The sequence below is a fragment of the Hakea prostrata genome, chromosome 10 (genome assembly GCF_041222555.1).
Source record: "Hakea prostrata isolate BN-2017 chromosome 10, UWA_Hpros_2, whole genome shotgun sequence".
NCBI classification, from domain to species: domain Eukaryota; kingdom Viridiplantae; phylum Streptophyta; class Magnoliopsida; order Proteales; family Proteaceae; genus Hakea; species Hakea prostrata.
The window spans coordinates 49,126,567-49,154,433 of NC_142609.1; the positions used below are offsets into that span (position 1 = coordinate 49,126,567).

Consider the following 27,867-nt stretch of genomic DNA (forward strand, 5'->3'; position numbering starts at 1 on the left):
TTTTTCTTTTTCCTTTTCTTATTAAGGCGACATATCGAAATAATCTGTATGTCCTTAATTTGGGGTTGAACTCAGTAGAATTAGAAGAGAAAAAGGCCTCACTCCAAAAATCTGTGCTTAATTAATACATTCTTTATATAATAAAAACTTCAATTTTTTCTCCAAAACGAGAAGGGAAAACAATGGGCTTCTTTTGTTTCCGTTGATTTTTGAGGTTTTTGAATTGAAACAGAGAAATGGCAAGACTGAAACTGTATCCATTCATTAATTTAGAACAGAATCCGGAAGAAATTTAAAGTTACAATCTTCCTATATGAAATAAGCCTTGCCCAAATTTCCAGCTGGTTCTAGGTGATGCGGCTGTTAATGATTGGACGACAACTTAGGCTTTCAGGTACAATTATCATTGCAATGAGGAGAGAATTTTAAGAATTTTAAATTGTTGGCATCATTCTGAATTTAGTTTATTAAGGTAATAACCCAGCCAAAAAATCAGCTCCAGCATTAAGTTCACGGACAACATGATGAAGCCCATATTGGCATAACCGTCTCAATGAGTCTCGGAAAATAGATGCGGGAATAGTCCATTCATTAATTATATACCATACTTTTTGAATCTTCTCCCTTGTTACTATCATTTTTAAAATTTTTTATATTGACACCAAACTTTTTCCTATATCATAATTAACCTTGAACAAATTCACTCCATGGTGGTTCTGCCAAAGGTGAATGCTTGTGCTTTTATGTTAAATAATAATAGAGATTGAGACACTGATACCAAAAAAAACTTAGACCCTGCAAAGAGATATAATTATAGAAATTGACCTGAGATATAATTATAGAAATTGAGCTGCCGCTAGCTTCCTAGCTGTTTTCTTTTCGGCTGTCCGTCGTCTACAATAGCATGAATTGCAAACTCGAAGCTGTGAAAAATTCAAAGAAACAATCGAATTGTTAGTAATACAACCAAGTTTGTAAGGTAATTTGTCTGTTCTGAGATTACTCACCTTAAGAGGAAGATAACACAAGTCAGTTTTTTCGTAGGTCTGTTCACAAATTGAGCAGGTCCCTCCTAGGCCCATTGCTGCAGGTGCCTCATCTGCTTGTTGCTGCAGCGTTGGGCCAATAGTCTAATGTAATTACTCCACCATCGCCATCCACGTATGACCAATTCAAGGTGTTCGAATTTTCACGAGGCTTTTGCAACTTACCAAGCTCCCCGTTCTTGAACAAGACCTCACTGAACGTTATGATGCAGCAGTGAATTGCTTGGGAGCTTAAAATCACAATTCCATCATTTTCAAAAAAGAAAGAACCATCAATTAACAATCAAAATAATTAATTTACTGGTACATATATAGTTTCTACGGAAAACATGATAGAGGGGATGACCTGCACCTGTATAATCTTCCTTAAGAGTATGTATCAAGTTATAGGGTCCTCGTGCATTCAATTTGTACAATGATTCGATTTCCTCAAGGCCTGGGATTTCCTCTAGCTGTCAGCAATGAATGGTAATACTAATATGGGTTGATCCACCTTTGCCACTTTGAACATTTGCACCATAGATGCAAGAAAACTGAAATTACAACAACCAGTTATCAATTCCATTGTAAATTTTCTAACAAATCCTTTTGAAACGACTATTCTAATCAAAATGTGGAGGGTATACCTCCATGTAGTTTATGCTTAAAGAACTTATTTTCTTTAATACAGTATATTAGTGAATTAAAAGAAAAGTGGATAGCATACCCCTATGAAAAATGTAATTGTCATGTTGGCCAAGTGTTCACTTGGAGCTGGATGCTTGATCATGAATTCAAATAAAAATAGTCTCAAAAAAAACAGGGTTAAAGGTTTCATACATTTAACCCTCCTTCAAACCCTAATTAAAACTCAAGAGCTCCGTTACTAGGTACATACCATTTTAATATAAGATCCATGATGAGATTGTATATGTTCATATCGATTTGCCTTATATCCCCGTTGAACCTATGCATGAAAGGACATTTGCCACACAAAATAAAGGCAATAGTTTACACCAAAAATTACTCACCTCCCTCCAAGGAAATTTGAACTCTACAACAACCTTGAAAGGATGACATGAATTAAGTCATTAATTACAAATCACACATATCTATATATATATATATATTCACTTGGACTCTTTGCTCATCTTGACAGAGAATAGATAGTCTATGTGACCCTTGCTTCATACCTAATATAAAAATTAATATACAAAAAATTGAATTTTAACTTCTTTTCATTCAGATATCTCCCTTGAAACAGCATATAAGAAAATAATTAAGCCAAACCCAAATGTTAAGCAAGTGAAATAAAAAAAACCAGTAGAGCCTGGTATTTTGTTAGTACCTGATCACAAGTTAAGTAGTTAGCACCGATCGAGTTACTTCCATAGAAAAGAAACAAAAAATTCAGCATCTGTTACAATAAAGACCGTTAGAATGTCATTTATTTATTTTATTTTATTATTAATTAATCTTATTAAGGTGACAACAACAAATTGATTAAAGAGAAGAGAGAAAGGCCTCACCACAAAGATCTGTGCTTAAATAGTTTGCAGTAGATGGCAGTTCGCAAACAGTTTGATATCCCATTTTAGAGTAGAGATGAAGCAGCGACAGGAAGCACTTAGTTATCCATGAAATCAATGGGGCATTTTTCACCAACTGATCAAACTTCGGACCTGATCAGCAAATTAATGGTTCTATCTGTTAATTAGTAGACTTAGAATGTATGTGGAGAATGAAATAAATTAAATTATTTCAACAGATCAATATATAGGTTGAGTTGGTGTTGGTACCTTTTAACAGCCATAAGCTCCGGAATGTCATTATGAAATCGAACTCTCTTACCGGGCCTCAACATATCTTCTTCCTCTTCTGCCATCGCATCAGAAACAGAGTCCAGTTTTAAAAAAGGACTCGAGACATATAATTTAGGAACGTTATTCATCACTTCTTCTTCTTCTTCTTCTTCTATTTGGAGAGGGCTATATTATTATTCCAGTTCCGACAAGCGATGGATGTTGTAGCATCTGCTGGTTGGATAAATCTGGTACCATCATCAATGTATTTGAATTTTGACAAGGCGTTTGAGTACCTAGTTCTCCCCTCGTGAACAAGATCTCACAGAATTTTACCAGCCAGCCATGGGGAGCATCGATACCTAAAATCTCAATTTTATCATTTTCGTGCAACGGAACCCCAAACCAGTCGAAACCTCTGAAATGGCAAATGTAGTATAAGATCGCCGAATTATCCCAATGAATACTCGAGTTCTTCACTGTCAGCGAATGCGAGAAACTGAGTTTTTTATCCTTTTTGTGGATGGAAGCGCAAACGTCTGTCTTGGTTGGAGGGAGTTCCCAATACGTTGGCCACCAGATCATGTGGTCCCATGAGATTATCAGAACAAGGGAAAGAGTAATACGTGAAGTGGCCAGTGACACGTCCTCCGGTGAAAGTGGTCTCTGCAATTAAATAGTATCAGGACAAAAGAAAACAAGTATCAATAATCAAAACAATATATAATAGAATGATTAACTGGCATGTAGTTTCTATGGAAAACATGACACGAAGATTTGGGAGATGGCTGGCACCTGTATCTTCTTTTGAGTAAATGTCAAGTTAAGGGATTCTCTCACATCCAATTCGTACAATGATTCTAATATTTCCTCAAGGCCTGGGATTTCCTCCAGCTTGTTACAATTCTTGAGCTTTAATGTTCTCAGCATTTTTAACTTTGACAGATCAGGCAGTTGTGCCAACGAAAGACAGAAATCAATATGAAGTCCAACCAAACACGAGGGAAGCGCTGGGAGGCATTCCAGTTCTTCACATCCCCGAATTCTTAATTGCTTCAAAGTTTTCAAGGCTGACAAATTTGTCGGGAGGGAGTTAAGCCGTTTCAGATAAGTGATTTCCAGCTCCACTAAATTTGGGGGCATTGCAAAATCAACATGAAAGTTAGTGATACAGTTTTCTTTCAGTTGTACTCTATCCAAACATCTCATTCCCCCGAATGATCGTGATAGCTTCTCTAGTGTGATGCACTCTTGAAAATCCAGTAACTCAAGCTTTACTAATAGTCCAACACCATCGGGCAACTTCTTAAGTGAGGAACAGTTTTGAAGAATAAGCTCTTTGAGAGAAGTCATCCTAGAAATACTGTTTGGGAGTTCTTCTATTTTTGTTGCCGACAGATCAAGCTTAACTAGAGATTTTAGATCACCAATTGACTCAGGCAATTTCCCGAGTGACTCGCAAAACTCAAGAATAAGCTCTTTGAGAGAAGTCAACTTAGAAATGTTGTCTGGGAGTTCTTCTATTTTTGGAGACGACAGATAAAGCTTAACTAGTGATTTCAGATCACCAATTGACTCAGGCAATTTCTCAAGTGATATGCACCTGTTGAGAAAAAGACATTTGAATTGACTCAACTGCCCAATGGACTCGTCTAACTCCTTCAATGAACGACATCCTTCAAAGTCTAATTGCTCCAAAGAAGGAAACCATGAAAAGTTTGGGGATTTTGATAGGTTCTCCGAGTAACTATGATCGAGAAATTTCAATTTTTGAAATCGCTGTAAACAAAGAGAAAACATACATATATTACAATTTGTAAAACATTAATATTATTATTGGGAAAAAGAAAAAAAAAACTCGAATATTATATACCTTATGTTTATTTGGAGGTTTGACATTCCAAAACGGATTAGAACCGTCGTGTGATAGCTTGAGACAAACTAATCTCCTATGATAGAAATCAGAAAGCTGGGAGCTTCTCTCCATAAGATGTTCAAACCAAAGAGTAACATCAAGGAATCTTAAATTGTGCATCAACTCCAAAGATTCTGTAGATAGATCAAAAAGTGGCTCTGGCTCTGAAGCATCATATATGAGGCATGCCATGGCTTCTATTGCTTCAGTTTCCTATAATAGGAAATAACTTGATTAAATGGAAATTGTTGGATAAATAGAAGTATATTAAGGAAATGAAGGAGAGACGGGATGTGTTTAGGTGTTACCTTATGTCTTCCTAATACTTCCACAACGTCATCATAAGACCATAGCCTACTACGCTTACTTGGATCTTTGCGGTCTACTTCTAAGACAATTTCTCTTCCCATGTCTCTAATGTGATCATGCATCGTCAAGCATTCACCATCAAACTTTAGAAGAGATCTTTTAATTAATTTGGATATTGCTGGTTTTGGATGAAAGCCACAAGCTTCCCATATGGAAATTAAAATTTCCTTTTTCCATCCAATGAAAAAGCAAGCCGCATCAAGAAATATGTCTCTTTCATAACTATTTTCCAAATTGTCATAGCTTATCTTTAGCCTTCTTTGGACTTCTTTAGGAGGAATTTCTTTTAACGCTTTTAATGTGTCATCCCACTCATCTTTGTCACTTTTATCTGATAGATAAGACCCAAAGACCTCTAGAACTAGAGGTAACCCTCCAGAATGGCATACCACATCACGTGAGAGTTGCGTATACTCTTTTGGAGGTTGGCTATTTTGAAAGGCATGCCAACTAAATAGTTGAAGAGAATCCTCATGATCTAGCAATTGAGGCTTGTATATTTTCTTTCCATTAACATTAGCCAAGGTCAAAACACCTTCGTCCCTTGTTGTAATTATGACCCTGCTTCCTTCGCCAAACCAATTGAGATTACCAGCCAAAGCATCTATTTGGTCTTTAGTGTCAACGTCATCTAGAACAAGTAAAACCTTTTTCCTTCTAACTCTTTCTTCTATTAATAATTTCCCTCTAGAATGATCTCTTATGTCAAAGTCCTCGTTGAAAATATCCTTTAGGAATCGCTTCTGCAATGACACTAAACCCTCGGATTGTGTTGCTTTTTCTCTAACGTCCGAAAGAAAACAATAGCCACCAAAGGTTGAAAGGATGTCATTATAGACTGCCTTGGCAAGAGTCGTCTTCCCGATACCACCAAGACCACAAATTCCCACGAATTGAACGTCATTGGAGCCAATATTTAATAATGAAGATAGATCCTTTACTCTGGAATCCATGTCAACACGGTACTCGCCCTCAGGAAAGCGTGTGCTATTGACCAATTCCCTTAGAGCCCTTTTGACAACTGATTCAACTACCTCTGCTTGATTCCTGTAGTTATTTTATTTAAAAAATAAAATCACAAGAACAAGCAAAGGGATGAAAATATCAAGTAAAGAGAAGAATAAACAAATTGAAGAATCTTTTGAAATGAAAATCAATAAAATTCTAATAGACACAGAACAAGGAAAGAAAAAAAAAATACACGATGAGACTTAACTAGAGAAAAAGTTTTTGGGTTGAAGACTTACTCAGTATCATCGATAACATCTCCTTTCAACTTCCCTACCACTCTCAAAGCCTCCCTCCAGCTCTTTACCCTTTTTGGATCAAACTCCTTCTGGTGTTTTAGGAACGCTTTCTCAAAAGTTCCGGTCTGATGCCGAACATCTGATGGGTTAACATTGAAGAATATGGGGAGGATTATTTGCTTGCTGGATTCATGGCATTGAACTATCTCAACAAGTTCATCCAGACACCATTTGCTATCTGCATATCCTTCAGAGAAGGCAGGGATTGCAATTTTGGAACCCCTGATCGCTTCATAGAGGGCTGGGCCAATTTCTTCTCCAGTGTGCAGTTTTTCACTATCAAGAAATTTTTGCGAAGATCTTTGCCCCTAAAGTTAATAAACACATCGAAAGTTGAAGAAGATTCAATTGCAGAGGCAACAGAGGAAGAGGAAGAAGAAGCCGAGTCTAAAGTGGCCATGATTGCAACAAAGATAAGTCGTGAAAGAACTCTAACTTCGAGTGACAAGCTGGGATTAGGTAAATGCTCTAGAGGCCGACGACCCAGTGCAGCGGAGGATTTATTCTTTCTTGGTCTCAGAGTTGATTAGTAGAGGAAAGTATTTCGCAACTTCAGTGTGCCTTGAAATAATTAAAGCGATGTCCACCTGCTTTGCCACGTTATGACTTGTAACAGTGGCATGTCTTTTTCTTTGTTTTCTCGGTTTCAATGTTGTTTGGTAGAGGAAATTGTCACACAATTTTCGACAATCTTCCATCCCCATGAAAAAGCACCATTGGTCAGTGAGAGTGTGATCGCATTGCCTTCAAAATTATCCCAGATTTCACGGGCATTAAATATATAATGATTATCAACAAGCTCTCCACTTACTTTAACCGAATTTGGTGATTAATTAATTTATTGGGGTTGGAATATCTAGTCATCAGTTCTTGTTTGTTTGTAGAAGATTCTTTTACACCAAAATGAAGGAAAGAAGTTCCTGTTTGTTTGTTTGCCTTGTGGAGTTAATGATGGTACTCACCGTGTGAAAAGTTAAAACTTAAAAGTGCCAGCAGGAGTTGAAACAAAGAAATGTTGTCGCAATTTCCACTGCCAAAGAACGCGGAAACCAAGAAAAAGAAGAAAGAGCAATACAAAGTAAAGTAAAAGTGCAGCAAGTGGAGAACACTCTGAACATGTGAATTGTGAAGGCAATTTCCTCTGCCAAACAAGGCGGAAACCAAGAAAATTAAAGAAGAGACATTCGGTACTCTTGGTCAAAATGGGGCAAGTGGAAAACACTTTCCTCTTTTGAAAAAAAAAAACACTTTCATGAATATGTGTTGGGTAAGGGTTACTACAAGATTACTAATTCCAACTTTGCAAGTGGGATGAAAAGTTGAGTTTGGTGGATCTCAAATTTGAATTTTGCAACCATTAAGCGTGCGTGATTTTAGACCGTCGGATCTTGCATGTTGGTCAAGATGTCTATATCGATCGTTAGTCTTTCAATAGTCATAATCAAAATTTTTATCGAGATTTTAATCTAATGGTTCACGATATCTTGCTTAATGGCATTGAATCCTTGCGAAACTTATGGTGGTTACCCAAACCCCCTCCTCCAAAAAAAAAAAAAAAGTCAATGCAACGTTGGTAAAGTGGTAAGATTCATACTTCTCAGTGGAGAGGTCATGGGTTTGACCCTTACGGATGACAAAGCTCCCTCTAATAATGTAATCGAGGTGTGTACAAGCTGGCCCGAATGAACCTAAAAAAAAAAAAAAAAAAAAAAAAAAAAAAAAGAAAAAAGAAGAAGAAGACTGGAAAGTTGAAAGAAAAGAAAAAAAGAAAGAAAGAAAATTCTCATGAGTTGAGATTCTTTTCACCCAGTTTGCATATAAGACTATTTCCATTATATCCTTAATGAACATGAACATCAGAATATGATTGAAACATAAAGTATTATCATATCCAACACCAACTCAATATATATATCAATCAATCTTAATCAAGTGTATCAACCAGAAGTGATTTGATTTGCGCCACATACTCATCCTCTTGAAAACAAAATCATTCTGAGCAATCCAAATATGCCAGTCCAATGTTCGATAATGCTATTTTGAGTTGAGAGGCAATCCAATCTTCTAAAATGTCAGATCTGCTACTTTTGTTCTATTCACAATTTCTTATCTTATGTTAGTTATGAAATGTTGGTGTTCATCAGCTTAGCTAAATTGAGATTGGTACTTGGAAATTTGGTTAAGTGATTATTCAAACTCAATTTATATGTAATTTTAATTGGATTAAATTAACATAAGATCAAGTAGGGAATGGATTGAGTTGGCTTTTGGGCTAAACCCAAATCCTACTCAACCCTGTCAAGACCAACTTTTATAACTCGAATTCCAATAGTTTTCACATGAATTAGAATCAAATATAACGAAAAAAATCATACATTTATGACTATAATAGGGTTTGAGAAAAGTTTCACAAAAAAGACAAGTTTATAAGTTCATTTTTCCAATTTTGGTTTTTTTTTTTTTAAAGTGTTTCTCTAATTTTTTTAAATTTATTTTCCAAATTTTGATTTTTTTATTTCCCATTTCGATATTTAAAATTTATTTTTCCATTTTCTTTTTCATTTTTCTCAAATCTGGTTTTAAAATCTAATTCTCTTATGCTTTTAGTTTTTCTAATTTATTTTTTTAGTTATTTTCCAATTAATTTTCAATTTTGATTTACAATGTATCTTTCAATTTAATATTTGTAATTTAATTCTCCAGCTTTCCATATTTTAAGAACATGATTCTCTGATTTTTTTTTTAAAATCAAACTATTTTTAATGCAAGAATTGTGATTTTTACAAATTTCAGAATTTTTTTTTTCTTTCTAGTATTAGTATTTTAAATAATAACAGAAATGATACAACCATGGATTAGTCATTCTAGGAACACTTTCCGTGTATTTTGCCCAGCTATGAAAGTGTAAGTGTGTAACCCACCACAATAATTTTATTGATTTCTTAAGTCCAGCCCTTATTGGTTCATGCTGCACTTCTTTGCAACCTGATACTTTTGACAGGATCTGCCAAAACACACATTGCTTTTGACTCCACTACAAAAACATCTATTTTGATAATTCGAGTTCAAAAGATAATTTGGGATGAAAAAAAATGCAAATTTTGCAAAAACTCCTCTTTGAAGGACAGGGAGGAAAACAAGATTAACTCTCTTTTTTGGTTTTTTTTTCACATTTTAATTGTGTTTGATTTGCATTTATAAAAGGCATAATGCAACTAAAAATTCAACAGAGAGATGTTGCTTAGAAAGAAGAAAAAGTCTATTTTTTAGGCCCCAAAAAGAGAGAAGGTATATAGACTAGAAGTTTGAACCTATGACCTACTTAAATTTACTATTTCTACATAAAAAAATAAATTAAAAAAAAGCCACCACTATGTTAAAATACATCCACCCACCATTTTAGTTTAAACATTATAAATTACAAACCCCTCTCTATGATTTCTTTTAAATTTAAGAAAATCGAATTCAACTTGAAATGCATAAAAAGCAAAACAAAAGTAAATGTTTTACCAAAACAGAGTTATTCAATTAGTAATAAGCAATACTTTTTAGTGAAGAAATTGTGGGTTCAACTTCAGTTGGTGGCATATGTAGTATTCTCATCCCCATCCCAATCTTTATATATATATATATATATATATATATATATATATATATATATATATATATATATATATATATATATATATATATATATATATATATATATAAAATCCTTTGTAAAAAAAAGAAGAAAAAAAAGACAGTGTTTTGCAATACAGCAACTATTGATGGCTGTTGCGCCAATGGTAAGTTAGTCAAGCGGTTAACAACTCAAACTCCCATGGGGAGGTCTTGGGTTCGTATCCATCCGGCGGCACATATATTAGTAATATTCCCCCTCACCATAATATCAACTCGCCAACTCCAAAAAAAAATAACTATTGATGGCTGGTCCGGTCTGATCTAGTCCGTCTTTTGAATTTAATGCCTCAACACACATACAGTTGGATAATGATAGCTTCTTATTCGAGTACAATCTTGCTGACGAGTAATGGCCGATATATGTGTCAAGAAATATGTGCCGCCAAGTGGCTGGGCCAGTTACTATTTTCCGAGGAGTGCCAAGAGATTAGTCTAGAGCCAAGAGGCTAGTTTGAAATTTGGATTTCGGGGAGAGTTAAGGGGCCAATCCAGAAATTGAATTTTAAAAGAGCCAAGCGGTTGGACAGAGAACTAAGCTGCACCTGGTTGACCCTAGTTCATACGGTTTGCACCGGTTCGGAAGTCTTAAAAGTGATTTGGCCTAGTTCCGTTCCTTGGCTTCAGGAGTTATGCTCTCCAGTTGCCTAGGCTGTTTCGCGGGTTATTTTTTTTCTTTCAGTTAACGGAAATTTCTTACCAAAAAAAAAAGATATAACAAATAGAGTTATGTATAATTTGGACAATGTGCCAACCACAGGTTGGATCCGATTCCCTTGGATTTACATGTCTTCGGACATAGGTGCAAGGGCATGGTCTGACGCACGTGTGCCGAAGATGTTACATTTGGAGGACGTTGCTTCCAGGCACACTCGCACAAGCAGGATTGACCAATCCTTTTGTCTTATCTGTAAGCTGATCACATGCCGATGCATTAAATGCAGCATTTAATACTCTAGGAATAGCCAAGATTTCTTCCCATTGAGTAAAAAGAATAATTATACAAGCAACAACAATTGGGCTTAACTAAACCCATACCCAACCCTATTTCTGATGTTCAACGTACATTTTTCTTATCATTTCGGTGATAAGAAAAATGTATGTTGAACATCAGTGTATCAGAGCTGAGGTCTGAAATATCCAGAACAAGACAAAGAATCAAACCACTATTATAGCCTGGTATTTTGTGGATTTTTATTTGCAGCAGCTACGGTTGGTTGCCGCGAATGTTCCAGATTTCACTTCATTTATTCAACGGTTGGGATTTATGCAATTTCTGTGTGCCACTAAAGAAAATTTAGTTCTTGAAAAATGTCGTCCACTTGCTCTATTTTGTGTTGGAGAGGTATGTCTCTTTCTTTCTTTTTCTTTTACTTCTCAATTTTCCTCTCTCTTTTGAACTTTTTTATGTTTTCTTCTTGAGTAAATTTCTCGGAACTCGTTGATTTTTGGCTGGCTTTGCGTCCCTCTTGGGCTGCTCAGCAAATGAGGTCTTGTGATTTAAAGTATAGAACACGTGAGACAAAAATCAAACATGAGAATGAGAACCTCTATTTTATCAAAAAAATGAAAACAAACATCCTGGAGAATATCTATAGAATGCAATTACCGACATTTTTGATGAGACCGCGAATAATTTGGTCACGATCCTTAAAAAAATTCTCAACATCAGAATCATGTTCTTGAAAATACAGAAATTGGAAGATCAAATTAAAAAGTATTGTAAATCAAAAGTAGAAAATTAATTAATTTTTTAAAAAATAAATTTAAAATATTAAAATGGGAAAATAACTAAAAATTGAATTCGAAAAACAAAAGCATAACTTTGATAAAGCTGAAATTGGAGAATTAGATTAAAAACAACAAAATTGGAAAATCAATTTTACAACCAAATTTTAGAAAATGAATTAAAAATAGATTCAAAACATCAAAATCGGGAAAATGAATGAAATTAATTAGCAAAACAAACTACAAAAAAAAATATTAGAAACTGAATTCTTTTTTTTTTCTTTGGCTGAAGAGAAAATGAACTCATGAGCCTGCTTCTTTTGTGAAACCTTTTTCAATCTAACTATAGTTTGACTTTGGAAGAAACATTATTTGGGTAACCAAACAGATTTCAGAAAATTTTACATGACAGAATTCAAATAAAAAAATAATTTTAACATGAATTAAAATCAAATATAACAGAAAAATAATATGTTTATACCTATTAAAGTAGTGGACTGACTTCCTGAGGGCCCCTTAGCTGTCCTTGGTTGTAGCCAACTTTTAATATGTGCATTCTACCAAAAAAAAAAAAAAAAAAAAAAAAAAAAAAAACTTTTAATATGTGCATTCCTGCATTTAAAACGGTAAATGTCGTTTTATTCTTTTTCTTGGTCTCAGAGTTGATAGGTGGAGGGAACCTCTTCGCAATGTCCATGCGCCTCTAAAGGAAATTTAGTTCTTGAAAAGTGTATCTACACAACTGCAATTATAGACATTTCTGGTGAGACTGCCAAGATTTAGGTCACGATCCTTCAAAAGATTTCTCAATCACCGTGATGAATTATGATATGTAGCAGCTCCCCACTAAAAGCTCTCCACTCCCTCATCTCAACTGTTGAAGAGAGAAGGCAACCAGAGTGGAGTGGGTTCACACACGGGTTAGGGTTTCTTAGTTTCTTACCTGACCTCTTTTTGTAAATTCCAATCAGGCCAACGGCTAATTTTTATTTTAAGAAAATTTCAAACTTAATAGATCAAATTACTAAGTTACCCACTCATCTAATTGTTGATTTCTTTGCATGACAGGTGCCACAATAATGTGCCTATGCAGACGATATCCATGCAAACATGAACAAAATTTAGCAGATGTGCAGATATTCCAACTATATTCGGATATTTTTATCCATCCGATTATTTTGATTTCAGATCGGATATTATCCGAAAATCTGATTAACTAAACAAATTCGAATTCAGTCATGAGTATACATATTTGACAAATATTGGATAACAATTCAATCAAGGTTGTGATGAATTAAGTCACCAATAACAAATCACACGTACCTACATACCTGGGCTCTTTGCTCATCTGGACAGAGATTAGATAGTTTTTGTGACCCTTGCTTGACACACACCTAATTAATATAAAAATTAATGTGTACTTCTGTTTCATTGAGGTAGTTCCTGTGAAACAACATATAAGAAAATTATGAAGCCAAATCCAAATGTATAGCAAGAAAAGAAGACTAAGAAAAAAGAGAAATGTACAAGACTGAATATCTAGTATCATTCATTAATTATATAATTACATGAATCCGTCAAAATTTAAATTTGTATTCTTCCTATAACAAATTAAGTCTTTATTCTCATAGACTAGAAACTATCAAATCCTAAACACAAACACAGACACAGTGCGGACAAACAAGAACACAAAACATAGAGTTAGAAACATCAATCTTGAACACGTACATTTATACTCTTCGATTATTATAGATAACATAAAAGGGGGAAATTTTCAGCTGGTTCTAGGTGACGCGGCGTGTTGATGATTGGACACTGCCAACTTAGACGTTACAAGGAGATATAATCATAGATTGATCCTCAGCTTTTGCTGCACAGCTTTTCCCCCTTTGTAACTCTGTGTATACTTTTCCTCTTGTGTGCAGCGTCTCTGCGTCTGTAGTAGCACAGATTGCAAACTCAAAGATGACGCCAGCATGCATCCGTCATCCTACTCGGTGCAGTGGATCATCTCCCCGTAGGGGTCTGTGCTCCCCCATGGCTTCTTGACCCCAAAAATCAGTGGGTCTCGCTGGTGAAATTTTTTCAAAAAGTATTTTTCACCGTAGGCTCCACAGATTTTTGTGGTCAGAAAGCATCGGGGTCACAGATCCGGACTCGAAATAAAGCTCGGCCAAAGACGACGTGGTACCTTATAATCCTTGATGGGGCTCAAACATTTCTCCTTCCTCAAAAAATGAAGAAATCAACAGGGTACTTTATTCAACAAGAAAACAAATAAAGAGGTAACGATTTGAAAAAGAGAAAAAGTGGAAGTTAAAAAGTGACAGCAGACGAAACAAAGAAATGGTGTCGCAATTTCCTCTGCCAAACAGCGCCGAAACCAAGAAAAAAAGAAAAGAATAGAGGAATACCACTCCAAGTAAAAGTGGAGCAAGTGGATAACACTTTCATGAATATTATGGACCATCATTTGTTTTTTTCTTTTTTTTTTCCTTTGAACATATAATAATTTATATTAAACTCTTTAGGCTAATGCTAGAGAAAAGGATATTAATGTTTACAAAATAAGGTGGGGGCTGCCACTAGACACGATTAAGTTGAAATTTCTTAGAGTCACAAGCAGATCATCAGTTTGAGAACAAGCTGGTTTAATTTATGTAAATTTGTACAATAAATATAAAATGATCAAAACAAATCCATGAAGATTAAGTATTTATGGTGTTTAGTTATGCCAACTTTTGGGGGCATATTCGAGATTTCTTCACATTGAGTAGAAAGAATTATTATACATGTAATAACAATTGGACATAATTAAATTCATGCCCAACCTTCTATCCAATGTCAGATACCCATTTTACACCCTCTCTAAACTTAGACTCTCTATTTTCTTTTGGCCAAAAAAAAAAAAACCACTCTCAAATTATCCTAAAAGATGTTTCAAATCAAATAGTACTCCACATTTAGATCACAACTCAGTTTTTGCTTTCTTAAATGCAAGTATGGATCTTTTCGCTCTCATCATTTTATATAGGTAAAAGAACATATATAGGAGGCAAATAGAAGGCTTTTGCTTGCTTCCTGAAATTCTTTGTAGAAGATCTGCTGAAGGTCTTGATCAAAATCTCAAACAACCCAAGATGTAGAATTCTAACCCAAGCAGCTACCAGGAAACTGAAAGAATTGTATTTAATATGGGTTGATCCACCTTTGCCACTTTGAACTTTTGCACCATAGATGCAAGAAAACTGAAATTACAGAACCAATTATTCTATTGCAAATTTTCTACCAAATCCTTTTGAAACGACTATTCTAATCAAAATGTGGAGGGTATACCTCCATGTAGTTTATGCTTAAAGAACTTACTTTCCATAATACAATATTAGTGAATTAAAAGAAAAGTAGAAAGCATACCCCTATGAAGAATGTAATTGACATGTCGGTTAAGTCTTCACTTGCTGCTTGATCATGAATTCAAGTAGAAATAGTCTCTGAAAAAAAGGGTTAAGGCTTAGATTTAACCCTTGTCAAACCCTAATTAATACTCGAGCTCCGTTACTAGGTACATACCGCCTTAATACATGATCCATGATGAGATTGTATATGTTCATATCGATTTGCCTTAACATCACCGTTGAACCTGTACATGAAAGGAGATTTGCCACACAAAATAAAGGCAATAGTTTACACCGAAAATTACTCACCTCCCTCCAAGGAAATTTGAAGTCCACAACAACCTTGAAAGGATGACATGAATTAAGTTATTAATTACAAATCATACATATCTATATATCTGGGCTCTTTGTTCATGTTGACAGAGATTAGATAGTCTATGTGACCCTTGCTTCACACCTAATATAAAAATTAATATCCAAAAAATTGAATTTTAACTTCTTATCATTCAAGTATCTCCCTTGAAACAGCAAATAAGAAAATAATTAAGCCAAACCCAAATGTCAAGCAAGTGAAAAAAAAAAAAAAAAAACCAATAGAGGCTGGTATTTTGTTAGTACCATATCACAATTTAAGTAGTTAGCACCGAGTTACTTTCATAGAAAAAAAACAAAAAATTCAGCATTAGTTTACAATAAAGAACGTTAGAATGGGATTCACATCCTCTGTAGTTCTTTTCCCTACAATTCCTTGTAATTCTTTCATAGGATTGTGTCATATGGTATTTAAGTAATCCAATGGTTATCCAATTTCAACTAAATTTGAATTTTATTTAAACCTATCCATAAATTTGAATTTTATTTAAATTCTAGTTTGTTGAGTAACCTTTGGATTACTGAAATGCCACATGGCACAATCCTATGAGGGAATTACAGGGAATTGTAGAGAAAGGAATTACAGAGGATGTGAACCCGTTAGAATGTGTTTTTTTTTTTCGTTATCTTATTAAAGTGAGTCAGAACAACAAATTAAAAAAGTTAAACTCAGTAGATGAGAAAAAGGCCTCACCAGAAAAATCTGTGCTTAAATGGTTGCAGTAGATCGCAGTTCGCAAACAGTTTCATATCCCATTTTAGGTTATGAAGCAGCGACAAGAAGCACTTAGTTACGCATGACATCAACAACAATTAACAAAATATAAAATAGAACAAGACAACACAGAGATTTAAAAAATAGAACAAGACAACAAAAATAAGGTTTTTTCTTACTTAGATAAACTAGCTAGAAGAATTCAAGGCATACATGACAATACCAATCGCAGTATTTTACACATGGAGGATTCATGCACTGACCACTCCAAGAAAAAATAACATCCCTGGAAACAAAGTTGTTATTCTAATATAGGGCATTCACCAAGACCACGTTAAGCAAAACACATCAGTTGGTACTTTTCCAGATTGTTAATCAGCAGGCACCTAAATTGTTAGGAAGTTAAAACAATGACTGATGAAAATAGAATCTGTCATTTCTTTCATTTACCTCAGGAACGGTCAACTGAAACTCGAGGCTTTTGCAGGGGAGAAGTCTTTGAGGTCAGTCGATCTTTGACGCCCAGTTTAGTCTGCTAACGCTTGGAATTGCTGATGAGCTTTAGGGCTGTGAAGCTTCAAGTAAACTGAATCTGTTCATTACCCAAACAGTTACAAAATAAAATCAACATCGATCAAGGAAACATAGCTGAACCCAAAAATTCGAAAACCAAAAGAAGAGATTATCCAAAACGTGAATGACATAAATCGAGCCTATATCACCATGACCAAACAAAATCAAAAGAAAAGAAGGTAAGCCCAGATAGATATCATGCCACCAAAAATCTAAAACTGCTCAACGATTTCTCCAACAAGGAGGAAGCATGACGGGGAGCGACGTCGAAAGGAAAATTTGTGATACAGATCGTCCAAAAAGAAATGAAATAAAATTAAAATAAACCCTTTCAAAACTCCGAAAAAAGAAAATAGAGAGAACTAGAAAAGAAATTCATCAATGTAGATCCACCTTCAGAGAATTTTTTTTGCAGGAATTGAGAGCTTCCTTGAGACAGGGAAAGGGGGTTTGAGAGGTGGTTTTATAAAATAATGTATTTTTATTGTTGTACCCCTTATCTTTAACTTCAAAAATTTCAAGTATACCTTTCATAATTGAGGAGAATGACTTCCCACCGATAATCCACAATGGACTAACTTTTATTCCATTGTGGATTTTGGAGGTTTTTTTTATTTATTATTTTAAATAAAAATAAAAATCATAATGGATGCCAAACAATTTAAAACAATAAAAAAAATATCATAATAGACAATGAGAATTGATAATAAAAAAAATAAAAAAACCTTAGTTATACATGAAATCAATGGGTATTTTTCACGAATTGATCAAACTTTGGACCTGATCAGCAAATTAATGGTTCTATCTGTTAGTAGATTAGAATGTATGTGGAGAATGAAATAAATTAAATTATTTCAACATAATATATAGCTTGAATTGGTGTTGGTACCTTTTATCACCCATAAGCTCCGAAATGTCATTATGAAAGCGAACTCTCTTACCGAGCCTCAACATATCTCCCTCTTCTGCGGTTGCATCAGAAACAGAGTATAGTCTTAAAAAACGACTCCGCTGCAGGTAAGATAAATCTGGTACCATCTGCCATATCTCCGGATGTTGTAGCATCTGCTGGTTGGATAAATTTGGTACCATCGTCAATGTATTTGAATTTTGACAAGGCGTTTGCATACCAAGTTCCCGGTGAAAGTGGTCTCTGCAATTAAATAATTAGGACAAAAAGAAAACAAGTATCAATAATCAAAACAAAATATATAATGATTAACTGGTATGTATGTAGTTTCTATAGAAAACATGATACTGGGATTTGGGAGATGGCCGGCACGGCACCTGTATATTCTTTTGAGTAAATGTCAAGTTAAAGGATTCTCTCGCATCCAATTCACACAATGATTCTATTTCCTCAAGGACTGGGATTTCCTTCAGCTTTTCGCAATACTTGAGCTTTTAATGTTCTCAACATTTTTAACTTCGAAAGATCAGGTAGTCGTGGCAACGAAGCACAGTCTTGAATACAAAGTTCAACCAAGCATGAGGGAAGCGCTGGGATGTATTTCAATTGTCCACATTGCTGAATCCATAATTGTTTCAAAGTTTGCAATGCTGACAAATTTGCCGGGAGGGATTTGATCTTGTCCAAAGAAGTGATTTCCAACTCCTCTAAATTTGGAGGCATCGAAAAATCATCATGAAATTCATTAATAGCGATTGTTTTCAGTTGTATTCTATCCAAACATCTCATTCCCCCGAATGATCTTGATAGCTTCTCTAGTGTGATGCAACATCGAAAATCAAATAACTCAAGCTTTTCTAATAGTCCAACACCATTGGGAAACTTCTTGAGTGAGGAACAGTTTCAAAGAATAAGCTCTTTAAGAGAAGTGATCCTAGAAATACTATCTGGGAGTTGTTCTATTTCTGTATATGACAAATCAAGCTTAACTAGAGATTTTAGGTCTCCAATTGACTCAGGCAAATTCTTGAGTGACATGCAGTGACAAAGAATAAGCTCTTTAAGCGAACACACCCGACAAATGCTATCTGGGAGTTTTTCTATTTCTGTGTATGACAGGTCAAACTTCACTAGGGTTTTCAAGTCACCAATGGAGTCAGGCAATTTCGTGAGAGACTCACAGCAATAAAGAATAAGCTCTTTGAGAGAACACATATGAGAAATGCTATCTGGGAGTTTTCCTATTTCTGTGTATGACAATTCAAAATTCACTAGGGTTTTCAAGTCACCAATGGAGTCAGGCAATTTCGTGAGAGACTCGCAGCAACAAAGAATAAGCTCTTTGAGAGAACACATATGAGAAATGCTATCTGGGAGTTTTTCTATTTCTGTGTATGACAAGTCAAACTTCACTAGGGTTTTCAAGTCACTAATGGAGTTAGGTAATTTCTTAAGTGATATGCACTCGTTGAGAAAAAGACCTTTGAGTTGACTCAATTGCCCAATGGACTCGTCTAACTCCTTTAATGAATCACATTCTTCAAAGTGTAATTGCTCTAAAGAAGGAAACCATGAAAAGTTTGGAGCCTTTGGAATGTAGAAACAGTTACTAAGATCGAGAATTTTCAAGTTTTGAAAAGAGAAAAGGGAAAGTGACAAGTTAAAGCGCCAGTAGGAGAACACTTTCATTCTTTAGAAAAGAAAAACACTTTCACGAATATGTGGTTGGTTTACTACAGAATTATTAATTGCAACTTTTGCAAGTGGGATGAAAAGTTGAGTTTGGTGGATCACAAATTTGGATTTTGCAATCATTAAAGTGCGCGTGATTTTAGACCGACAGATCTTGCATGTTGGCCACTGTTAGTTTCTCAACCGTCGAAACCAAAAATTTTATCGAGATCTCGATCCAATGGTTCACAATATCTCGAAATGCCATATATGAACCGTTAAATTGAAATGACATATATGGATACAATCTTGACCATTGCACCATAAGGGATATATCCTTATTTTATCATTTCTCAAAATTGCATGGAAGAGAGATGCAAAGAGAAACATTTTTTGGACTAAAAGTGACATGAACCAAACCTCATGGGTCCAGATGAAAAATACCATCTCCAAAATCATATTGGGCGATACGTGCATATGCATGGTGAATTTTACTATATATGCAACCTAAGAAGCCGCTAACACAAACTAACTCGAGGATCTTCTATTATTTGTTTGGTTTAAGAATCATCAATCTCACACCACAACCGGTGCATCCAAACTACCCAATTAACATTGTAAGGTTAACATATCATTTTATAATGATTGAAACTTAAAAGTATTACCATATCCAATACCAACTCAATATCAATCTTAATCAAGTGTATGAACGGATTTACATCCTCTGTAATTCATTCCCTTGCAATTCTCTGTAATTTCTTCTTAAGATTATGCCATGTGGCATTATGCAATCCAACAGTTCCTAATTCTAAACCCATCCTTGTATTCCTCTCTCCTCTCTCTTCCCCAAATTCAGAAAAACACGGAATTCTCTGCGATTTTTCCTTCCCAACGACTCAGTGTCTCTTCCGTGCGAAACTCTGAAAAAGCCCCCTTTCACCGTCTCTCTCACCATCGGCTGTCGATCTCTCCTCTTCTTCGCGAAATTGAGAAAAGCCCCAAACTACTAATGTATGTTCCCACTCATCAAGCGACACAATTCGGATGGTTTTTGCTTCCATCACAGCAACGAGCTTCAAGCGACAATTAACTAGCAGCAAACACTACCTGGCCTTCCTGTTCTAATGGCGACTGCTAATGTTTCGAAGCCAACATTATCCAAATGGTTCTCCAACAAGAGCTTCATGCTCAGCGTCCATCGATTTCATCATTCCAAATTCAACCTGAGCCTTTCCTAGAACGAAGATTGTCACTCCTCCCAAGGATGAATCATGTCCTCCTGAATTGTGGGAAAGTTGGAAAAAGTATAAAGATGGACCCACAATTATCATTCTTCCACAAAACTCTTTCCTTTCCTTTTCTTCTCCCTCACCCCACTAAACGTGGGATCCACATTTTTTTTCCCACCCCACCATTGCAAACAAACGCAGCCTAATAATTACAAACTCGCCAACGCTGAGAGAGAGTCAAAGCAGAATAACTCGCGATCAACATTTGCAAAGCAGAGAAAAATTGAATTGAAATCAACAGGTTCCAGGTAACTTCAACTTCACTCAACAAGAAAACAGAGGGAAATTGATTTGAAAAAGTTAAAAGAGAGAGAAAGTGAAATATTGAATTGAAATCAACAGGTTCCAGGTAATTCAACTTCACTCAACGAGAAAACAGAGGGAGATTGATTCAAGAAAAAGAAAAAGAGAGAGAAAGTGAAATATTGAATTGAAAACAAACAGGTTAATTTTATTTATTTGCAAGGGAAGAAGATGACTAGAGATGATTTTTAGGGGCAGGACTAACTCTGATATTGTACCCCGGTGATTGTAAAGGACCATGTGAAGGTCAATGGGCAGCTAGCTCACTGATGAGATTACCCTAACAAGAGGCTTAATTAGGACGTACAAGGGTTTTCTCTTAAGCTTAGTCAATGGGCTCTTTACTCATCTGGAGAGAGATCAGTTAGTTTTATGGGACCCTTGCTTTACACCTAATGTAAAAAAGTAATTTGAACTTCTGTTTCATTCAGGTGACTCCCTTGAAACAAAAATAGAAGAAAATTATGTAGAGCCTGGTATTATAAATACTACGGTCAAAGGTGCTCCACCATTAGTGAATGGAAACAAATAATTTTCTTATCCTTTCAATGGATTGAAGCAGAAACATCTATGCCAATGTGCACTGCATTGAAGTTTGAGACATCCAGAACAAGGCAAAGAATCAAACCACTATTATAAATCTGTTGATTTGCAGTCAAGGAATAACTGTGTCTAATGGACCGTGACCGGGGGGAAAGTCTTCCCTGCAAATAACCAGGAACAAAAAGAAAGAACCATCAATTAATAATCAAAATAATTAATTTATTGGTATATATATAGTTTCTACAAAAAAGATGATAGAGGGGATGACCTGCACCTATATAATCTTCCTTTGAGTATGTATCAAGTTATAGAATCCTCGTGCATTCAATTTGTACAATGATTCGATTTCCTCAAGGCCTGGGATTTCGTCTAGCTGTCGGCAATGAATGGTAATATGGGTTGATCCACCTTTGCCGCTTCAAACTTTCGCACCATAGATGTAAGAAAACTGAAATTACAACAATCAATTATTCCATTGTAAATTTTCTACCAAATCCTTTTGAAACGACTATTCTAACCAAAATGTGGAGGGTATACCTCCATGTAGTTTATGCTTAAAGAACTTATTTTCTATAATACAAAATTAGTGAATTAAAAGAAAAGTGGATAGCATACCCTATGAAGAATGTAATTGACATGTTGCTCAAGTGTTCACTTGCAGCTAGATGCTTGATCATGAATTCAAGAAGAAATAGTTTCTGAAAAAGAGGGTTAAGGCTTCATACCCTCATCAACCCTAATTAAAACTCCAGAGCTCAGTTATTAGGTACATACCGCCTTAATACAAGATCCATGATGAGATTGTATATGTTCATATCAATTTGCCTTACATATCACCATTGAACCTATACATGAAAGGAGATTTGCCACACAAATAAAGGCAATTGTTTGCATCAAAATTTACTCACCTCCCTCCAAGGAAATTTGAACTCCACAACAACCTTGAAAGGATGACATGAATTAAGTCATTAATTACAAATCATACATATCTATATACCTGGGCTCTTTGCTCATCTTGACAGAGATTAAATAGCCCATGTGACCCTTGCTTCACACCTAATATAAAAATTAATATCCAAAAAATTGAATTTTAACTTCTTTTCATTCAGGTATCTCCCTTGAAACAGCATATAAGAGAATAATTAAGCCAAACCCACACATGTTAAGCAAGTGAAATAAAAAAAAAAAAAAAAAAAACCAGTAGAGCCTGGTATTTTGTTAGTACCTGATCACAAGTTAACTAGTTTGCACCGAGTTACTTTCATAGAAATGAAACAGAAAATTCAGCATCTGTTTACAATAAAGAACGTAGAAAGTTTTTTTTTTTTTTTTTTCCTTATTTATTAAGGTGACAACAAAAATTTGAAAAGGTTAAACTCAGTAGAAGAGAAAAAGGCCTCACCAAAAAAATCTGTGCTTAAATAGTTGCAGTTGATGGCACAGTGTCATATCCCATTTTTGTGTAGAAATGAAGCAGCGACAAGAAGCACTTAGTTATGCATGAAATCAATGGGTATTTTTCACCAACTGATCAAACTTAATTTGGACCTGATCAGCAAATGAATGGTTCTGTATATCTGTTAATTAGTAGATTAGAATGTATGTGGAGAAATAAATTAATTAAATGATTTCAACAGAATATATAGCTTGAATATTTGGTGTTGGTACGTACCTTTTAATTACACCCAGTAAGGTCCGGAATGTCATTATTATGAAGGCGAACTCGCTTACCGGGCCTCAGCATATCTCCCTCTTCTGCCATTGCATCAGAAACAGAGTCCAGTAGTCTTAAACGACTCAAGACATATACTTTAGGAAATTCTTCTTTTTGTTTTGTATTTTGAGAGGGATATATTATTATTCCAGTTTCCTGAACAAGCGATGGATGTTGTAGCATCTGCTGGTGCTGCTGGTTGGACCCATCATCGTTTAAAGTTATTACTCCACCATCGGCATCCACATCTGACCAATTGAATAACTCTGGTACCATCCATGTATTTGAATTTTGACACGGCGTTTGCGTACCAGGTTCCCCATTCGTGAACAAGACCTCGCAGAATTTTACCAGGCAGCCAGGTGCACAGACACGTGAAATCTCAATTTTATCATTTTCGTGCAATGGAACTCCAAACCAGTCGAAGCCTCTGAAATGGCAAATGTAGAAGAAATCTCCATCAATACCAAACTCAAGATACCTCACTGTCAGCGAATGCACGCAACTGACTTTTTTTTCCTTTTTGTGGATGGAAGCATAAACGTCAGTTTGACCAGGCGTTGTCCACCTCGATTTACTAGAGTACCTGAGGTCGGGTGAGATTTTCAGAACCAGGGAAAGAATAATACGTGACGTGGCCAGTGACACGTTCTCCGGTGAAAGTGGCGGCCTCTGCAATTAAATAATATCAGGACAAGAAAAGAAAACAAGTATCAATAATCAAAAAAACAATATATAATAGAATGATTAACTGGTATATATGGTTATCAAAAATAAAAAACTGGTATGTAGTTTCTATGGAAAACATGATACGGGGATTCGGGAGATGGAGATGGAGATGGCCGGCACCTGTATGTTGTCTTGAGTAAATGTCAAGTTAAAGGATCCTCTTACGTCCAATTCGTACAATGATTCTATTTCTTCAAGTCCTGAGATTTCCTCCAACATTTTGCAATTCGTGAGTATTAATGTTCTCAACATTTTTAACTTTGACAGATCAGGTAATCGTACCAACAAATCACAATCTCTAATACAAAGTTCAACCAAACACGAGGGAAGCTCTAGGATGTATTCCAATTGTCCACAATTCCAAATCTTTAATTGCTTCAAAGTTTTCAAGTCTGACAAACTTGCTGGGAGGGAATTAAGCAGTTGTCGAGAAATGATTGTCAGCTCCTTTAAATTTGGGGGCATTGAAAAATCATCATGAAATGTAGTAATAGCAATTCTTCGTAGTTCTATTCTATCCAAACATCTCATTCCCCCGAATGATCTTGGTAGCTTCTCTAGTGCCATGCAACCTACACAATCTAGTAACTCAAGCTTTCCTAATAGTCCAACACCATCGGGCAACTTCTTGAGTAAGTAACAGGATTGAAGAATAAGTTCTTTGAGAGAACACATCCGATAAATGCTATCTGGGAGTTCTTTTATTTCTGTGCCTGACAAGTCAAGCTTTTCTAGGGTTTTCAAGTCACTAATGGAGTCAGGCAATTTCTTAAGTGATGTGCACTCGTTGAGAAAAAGACCTTTGAGTTGACTCAACTGCCCAATGGACTCGTCTAACTCCTCCAATGAATGACATTCTTGAAAGTGTAATTGCTCCAAGGAAGGAAACCATGAAAAGTTTGGGGACTTTGGAAGGTTCGTCAGATTACTATGATCGAGAAATTTCAATTTTTGAAACCGCTGTAAACAAAGAGAAAACATACATATATTAAGATTTATAAAACTTAATATTATTATTGAGAAAAAGAAATACCTCGAATGATATACCTTATCTTTATCTGGAGGTCTAACATTCCAAAACTGATTAGAACCGTCATATGATAGCTTGAGACAAACTAATCTCCTATGATAGAAATCGGAAAGCTGGAAGCTTCTCTTCATAAAACATTCAACCGAAAGAGTAACATGAAGGAATCTTAAATTGGGCATCAACTCCAAGGATTCCGTAGATAGATCAAAAGGTGCCTCTGGATCAAACAAGTAGCAAGGTGGCTCTGGACCATACATGTAGCTCATGCCTTTTATTGTGTAAGTTTCCTATAATATAAAATAACTCAATTAAATGGAAATTGTTGGATACCAAAACTATATTAAGAAAAAGAAGGGGGGGTATGTGTTTAGGTGTTACCTTGTGTCCTCTTAATATTTCCACAACGTCGCCATAAGACCATAGCCTACTACGCTTGTCTGGATTTTCGCGGCTTTCTTCTAAGACAATTTCTCTTCCCATGTCTCGGATGTGATCATGCATTATCAAGCATTCATCATCAAACTTTAGAAGAGATCTTTTTATTAACCTGGATAATGCTAGTTTTGGATTAAAGCCAAGAGATTCCCATATGGAAATTAAAATTTCCTTTTCCCATCCATTGAAAAAGCAAGCCGTATCAAGAAATATGTTTTTTTGATAATCATTTTCCAAATTGTCATAGCTTATCTGTAGCCTTCTTTGGACTTCTCTAGGAGGAATTTCTTTCAACGTTTTTAATGCGGATTTCCATTCATCTTTGTCACTTAGATCTGACATATAAGACCCAAATACCTCTAAAATTAAAGGTAACCCTTCAGAATGGTATACCACATCATATGAGAGTTGCATATAATCTTTTGGAGGTCGGTTATTTTGAAAAGCATGCCAACTAAATAGTTGAAGAGAATGCTCAAGATCTAGCAATTGAGGCCTGTATATTTTTCCTCCATTAACTTTAGCCAGGTCCAAAACACATTCGTCCCTTGTTGTAATTATGACCCTGCTTCCTTCGCCAAACCAATTGAGATTACCAGCCAAAGCGTCTATTTGTTCTTTACTGTCAATGTCATCAAGTACAAGAAAAACCTTTTTCTTGCTAATTCTTTCTTTTATTAATCCTTTTCCTCTATGAAGATCTCCAATGTCAAAGTCCACCTTGAAAATATCCTTTAGGAATTGCTTTTGCAATGATACTAGACCCCCAAATTGTGTTACTCGTTCTCTAACGTCTGAAAGAAAACATCGATTATCGAAGGTTGAAAGGATTTCATTATAGACAGCCTTGGCAAGTGTCGTCTTCCCGATACCACCAAAACCACAAATTCCCACGAATTGAACGTCATTGGAGCCAATATTTAATAGTGAAGATAGATCCTTTACTCTGGAATCCATGTCAATGAGGTACTCGCCCTCAAGCAAGCGTGTGTTATTGACCAATTCCCTTAGAGCCATTTTGACAACTAATTCAACTACCTCTGCTTGATTCCTGTAGTTATTTTTATTAAAAAATAAAATCACAAGAACAAGCAAAGGGATGAAAAATATCAAGTAAAGAGAAGAAGAAGCTGAATGGAGAATCTTCTGAAATTAAAATCAGTAAAACTCTAACAACTACAGAACAAACAAAAAATTTAGATACACATAATGAGACTAACTTAAGAAAAAGGTTTGTGGGTTAGAGACTTACGTAGTATTGTCGAGAACTTCTCCTTTCAAGTTCCCTACCACTCTCAAAGCTTCCTTCCAACTCTCTACTTTTTTGGGATCAAACTTCTTCTGGTGTTCTAGGAACGCTTTCTCAAAAGTTCCGGTCTGATGTCGAACATCTGATGGGTCAACATTAAAGAATATCGGCAGGATTATTTGGTTGTTGGATTTATAGCATTGAACTATCTCAACAAGTTCTTCCAGACACCATTTGCTATCCGCATAACCTTTGGAAAAGACAGTGATTGAGATTTTGGAACCCCTGATGGCTTCATAGAGGGCTGGGCCAATTGCTTCTCCAATCCATAATTTTTCACTATCAAGAAAGGCATGGATTCCTTTGTCATTCATAATTTTATAAAGGAATCCAATGAAATTATTGCGAAGATCTTTGCCTCTAAAGTTGATAAACACATCGTAAGTTAAAGAAGATTCAATTGCAGAGGCAATAGAGGAGGAAGCAGAAGCCATGATTGAGACGAAGATTAGTTATTGAAAGAGCTCTTTCTAACTATCTCAACCAAATGTAGTACCTTGCAATGGAGTGGAGGATTTATTTTTTTTTGGTCTCAGGAAAGTATTTCGCAACTTCCGTGTGCTTTGAAAGAATAAAAGCGTCGTCAACATGCTTTGCTCCTTTCGGTGGTCTCTTTCTTTGTTTTCTCGGTTTCAATGAGAGTGATCTTCAAAAATATCCCAGATTTCACGGGCATTTATTTATGTTGATTCTATAAAATAAATAATAATTATCAACAAGCTCTCCACTCACTTTAACTGAATTATCTGATTAATTAATTTATAGAGATTGGAATATCTAGTCATCAGTTCTTGTTTGTTTGTTTGTAAAAGATTTTTTATTACCTTAAAAGAAAGTTGTTGTTTATTTGCCTTGTTGAGTTAACGATTGTGCTCACCATGTGAAAAGATAAAATGCCATCAGGCGAAACAAAGAAATGTTGTCACAATTTCCACCGCCAAACAACGCGGAAACCAATAAAAAACCAAGAAAAAGCCAAGAGAAGAAACCCATACGTGGCTCGCAATTAATTACCCTCAAATCTAAATAATTTCTCTCATTTCTCTGGTTAC

General features: G+C 35.4%; 1 protein-coding gene, 2 long non-coding RNA genes and 1 pseudogene across 13 annotated transcripts; all 4 read right to left on the minus strand.

The window, feature by feature from the left end:
* Window positions 1–2,157: 2,157 nt before the first annotated feature.
* Window positions 2,158–2,881, minus strand: LOC149003704 (uncharacterized). Its single transcript, XR_016170117.1, has 3 exons — window positions 2,555–2,881; window positions 2,374–2,442; window positions 2,158–2,218 (listed from the first exon to the last, which is right to left on the minus strand). It is a non-coding gene; the product is annotated as an uncharacterized LOC149003704 (long non-coding RNA).
* A 132-nt stretch (window positions 2,882–3,013) lies between these two features.
* LOC149003705 (TMV resistance protein N-like) lies at window positions 3,014–7,169 on the minus strand (annotated as a pseudogene). The gene is made up of 5 exons (XR_016170429.1): window positions 6,359–7,169; window positions 4,988–6,158; window positions 4,701–4,955; window positions 3,623–4,606; window positions 3,014–3,493 (listed from the first exon to the last, which is right to left on the minus strand). The product of XR_016170429.1 is annotated as a TMV resistance protein N-like (transcript).
* Window positions 7,170–12,898: 5,729 nt separating this feature from the next.
* Window positions 12,899–17,850, minus strand: LOC149003706 (uncharacterized). Of its 5 annotated transcripts, none has more exons than XR_016170171.1 (4): window positions 17,276–17,341; window positions 15,398–16,901; window positions 15,242–15,318; window positions 12,899–13,270 (listed from the first exon to the last, which is right to left on the minus strand). It is a non-coding gene; the product is annotated as an uncharacterized LOC149003706 (long non-coding RNA). The 5 variants fall into 5 exon arrangements; XR_016170172.1 differs by lacking the exon at window positions 12,899–13,270 and having other exon boundaries at window positions 13,974–15,318; window positions 15,398–15,467; window positions 16,760–16,901; XR_016170173.1 differs by lacking the exon at window positions 12,899–13,270 and adding an exon at window positions 13,974–15,075.
* A 2,552-nt stretch (window positions 17,851–20,402) lies between these two features.
* LOC149003707 (disease resistance protein L6-like) lies at window positions 20,403–27,395 on the minus strand. Of its 6 annotated transcripts, XR_016170164.1 has the most exons (6): window positions 26,759–27,395; window positions 25,450–26,557; window positions 24,162–25,358; window positions 23,271–23,984; window positions 21,873–23,146; window positions 20,403–21,759 (listed from the first exon to the last, which is right to left on the minus strand). XR_016170164.1 is itself a non-coding variant. In XM_089136534.1 (5 exons), the coding sequence occupies exons 1-5, from the start codon at window positions 27,247–27,249 to the stop codon at window positions 23,274–23,276; spliced, it is 3,420 nt and encodes a 1,139-aa protein (XP_088992660.1). In that variant the 5' UTR covers window positions 27,250–27,395; the 3' UTR covers window positions 23,140–23,273. The 6 variants fall into 6 exon arrangements, 5 of the variants coding, with proteins under 5 accessions (XP_088992660.1, XP_088992659.1, XP_088992658.1 ...); XM_089136534.1 differs by lacking the exon at window positions 20,403–21,759 and having other exon boundaries at window positions 23,140–23,984; window positions 24,162–25,001; window positions 25,089–25,358; XM_089136533.1 differs by lacking the exon at window positions 20,403–21,759 and having other exon boundaries at window positions 23,140–23,167.
* Between the last annotated feature and the right edge of the window lie 472 nt (window positions 27,396–27,867).

Coding starts and splice junctions, on each gene's coding strand:
- LOC149003707 (XM_089136533.1), bottom strand. CDS start 27,249: ATGGCTTCTGCTTCCTCCTCTATTGCCTCTGCAATTGAATCTTCTTTA. Junction 25,359..25,449: donor AAATATTAAGAGGACACAAG/GTAACACCTAAA, acceptor TTTATATTATAG/GAAACTTACACAATAAAAGG. Junction 23,985..24,161: donor TTACTCAAGACAACATACAG/GTGCCGGCCATC, acceptor ATTTAATTGCAG/AGGCCGCCACTTTCACCGGA.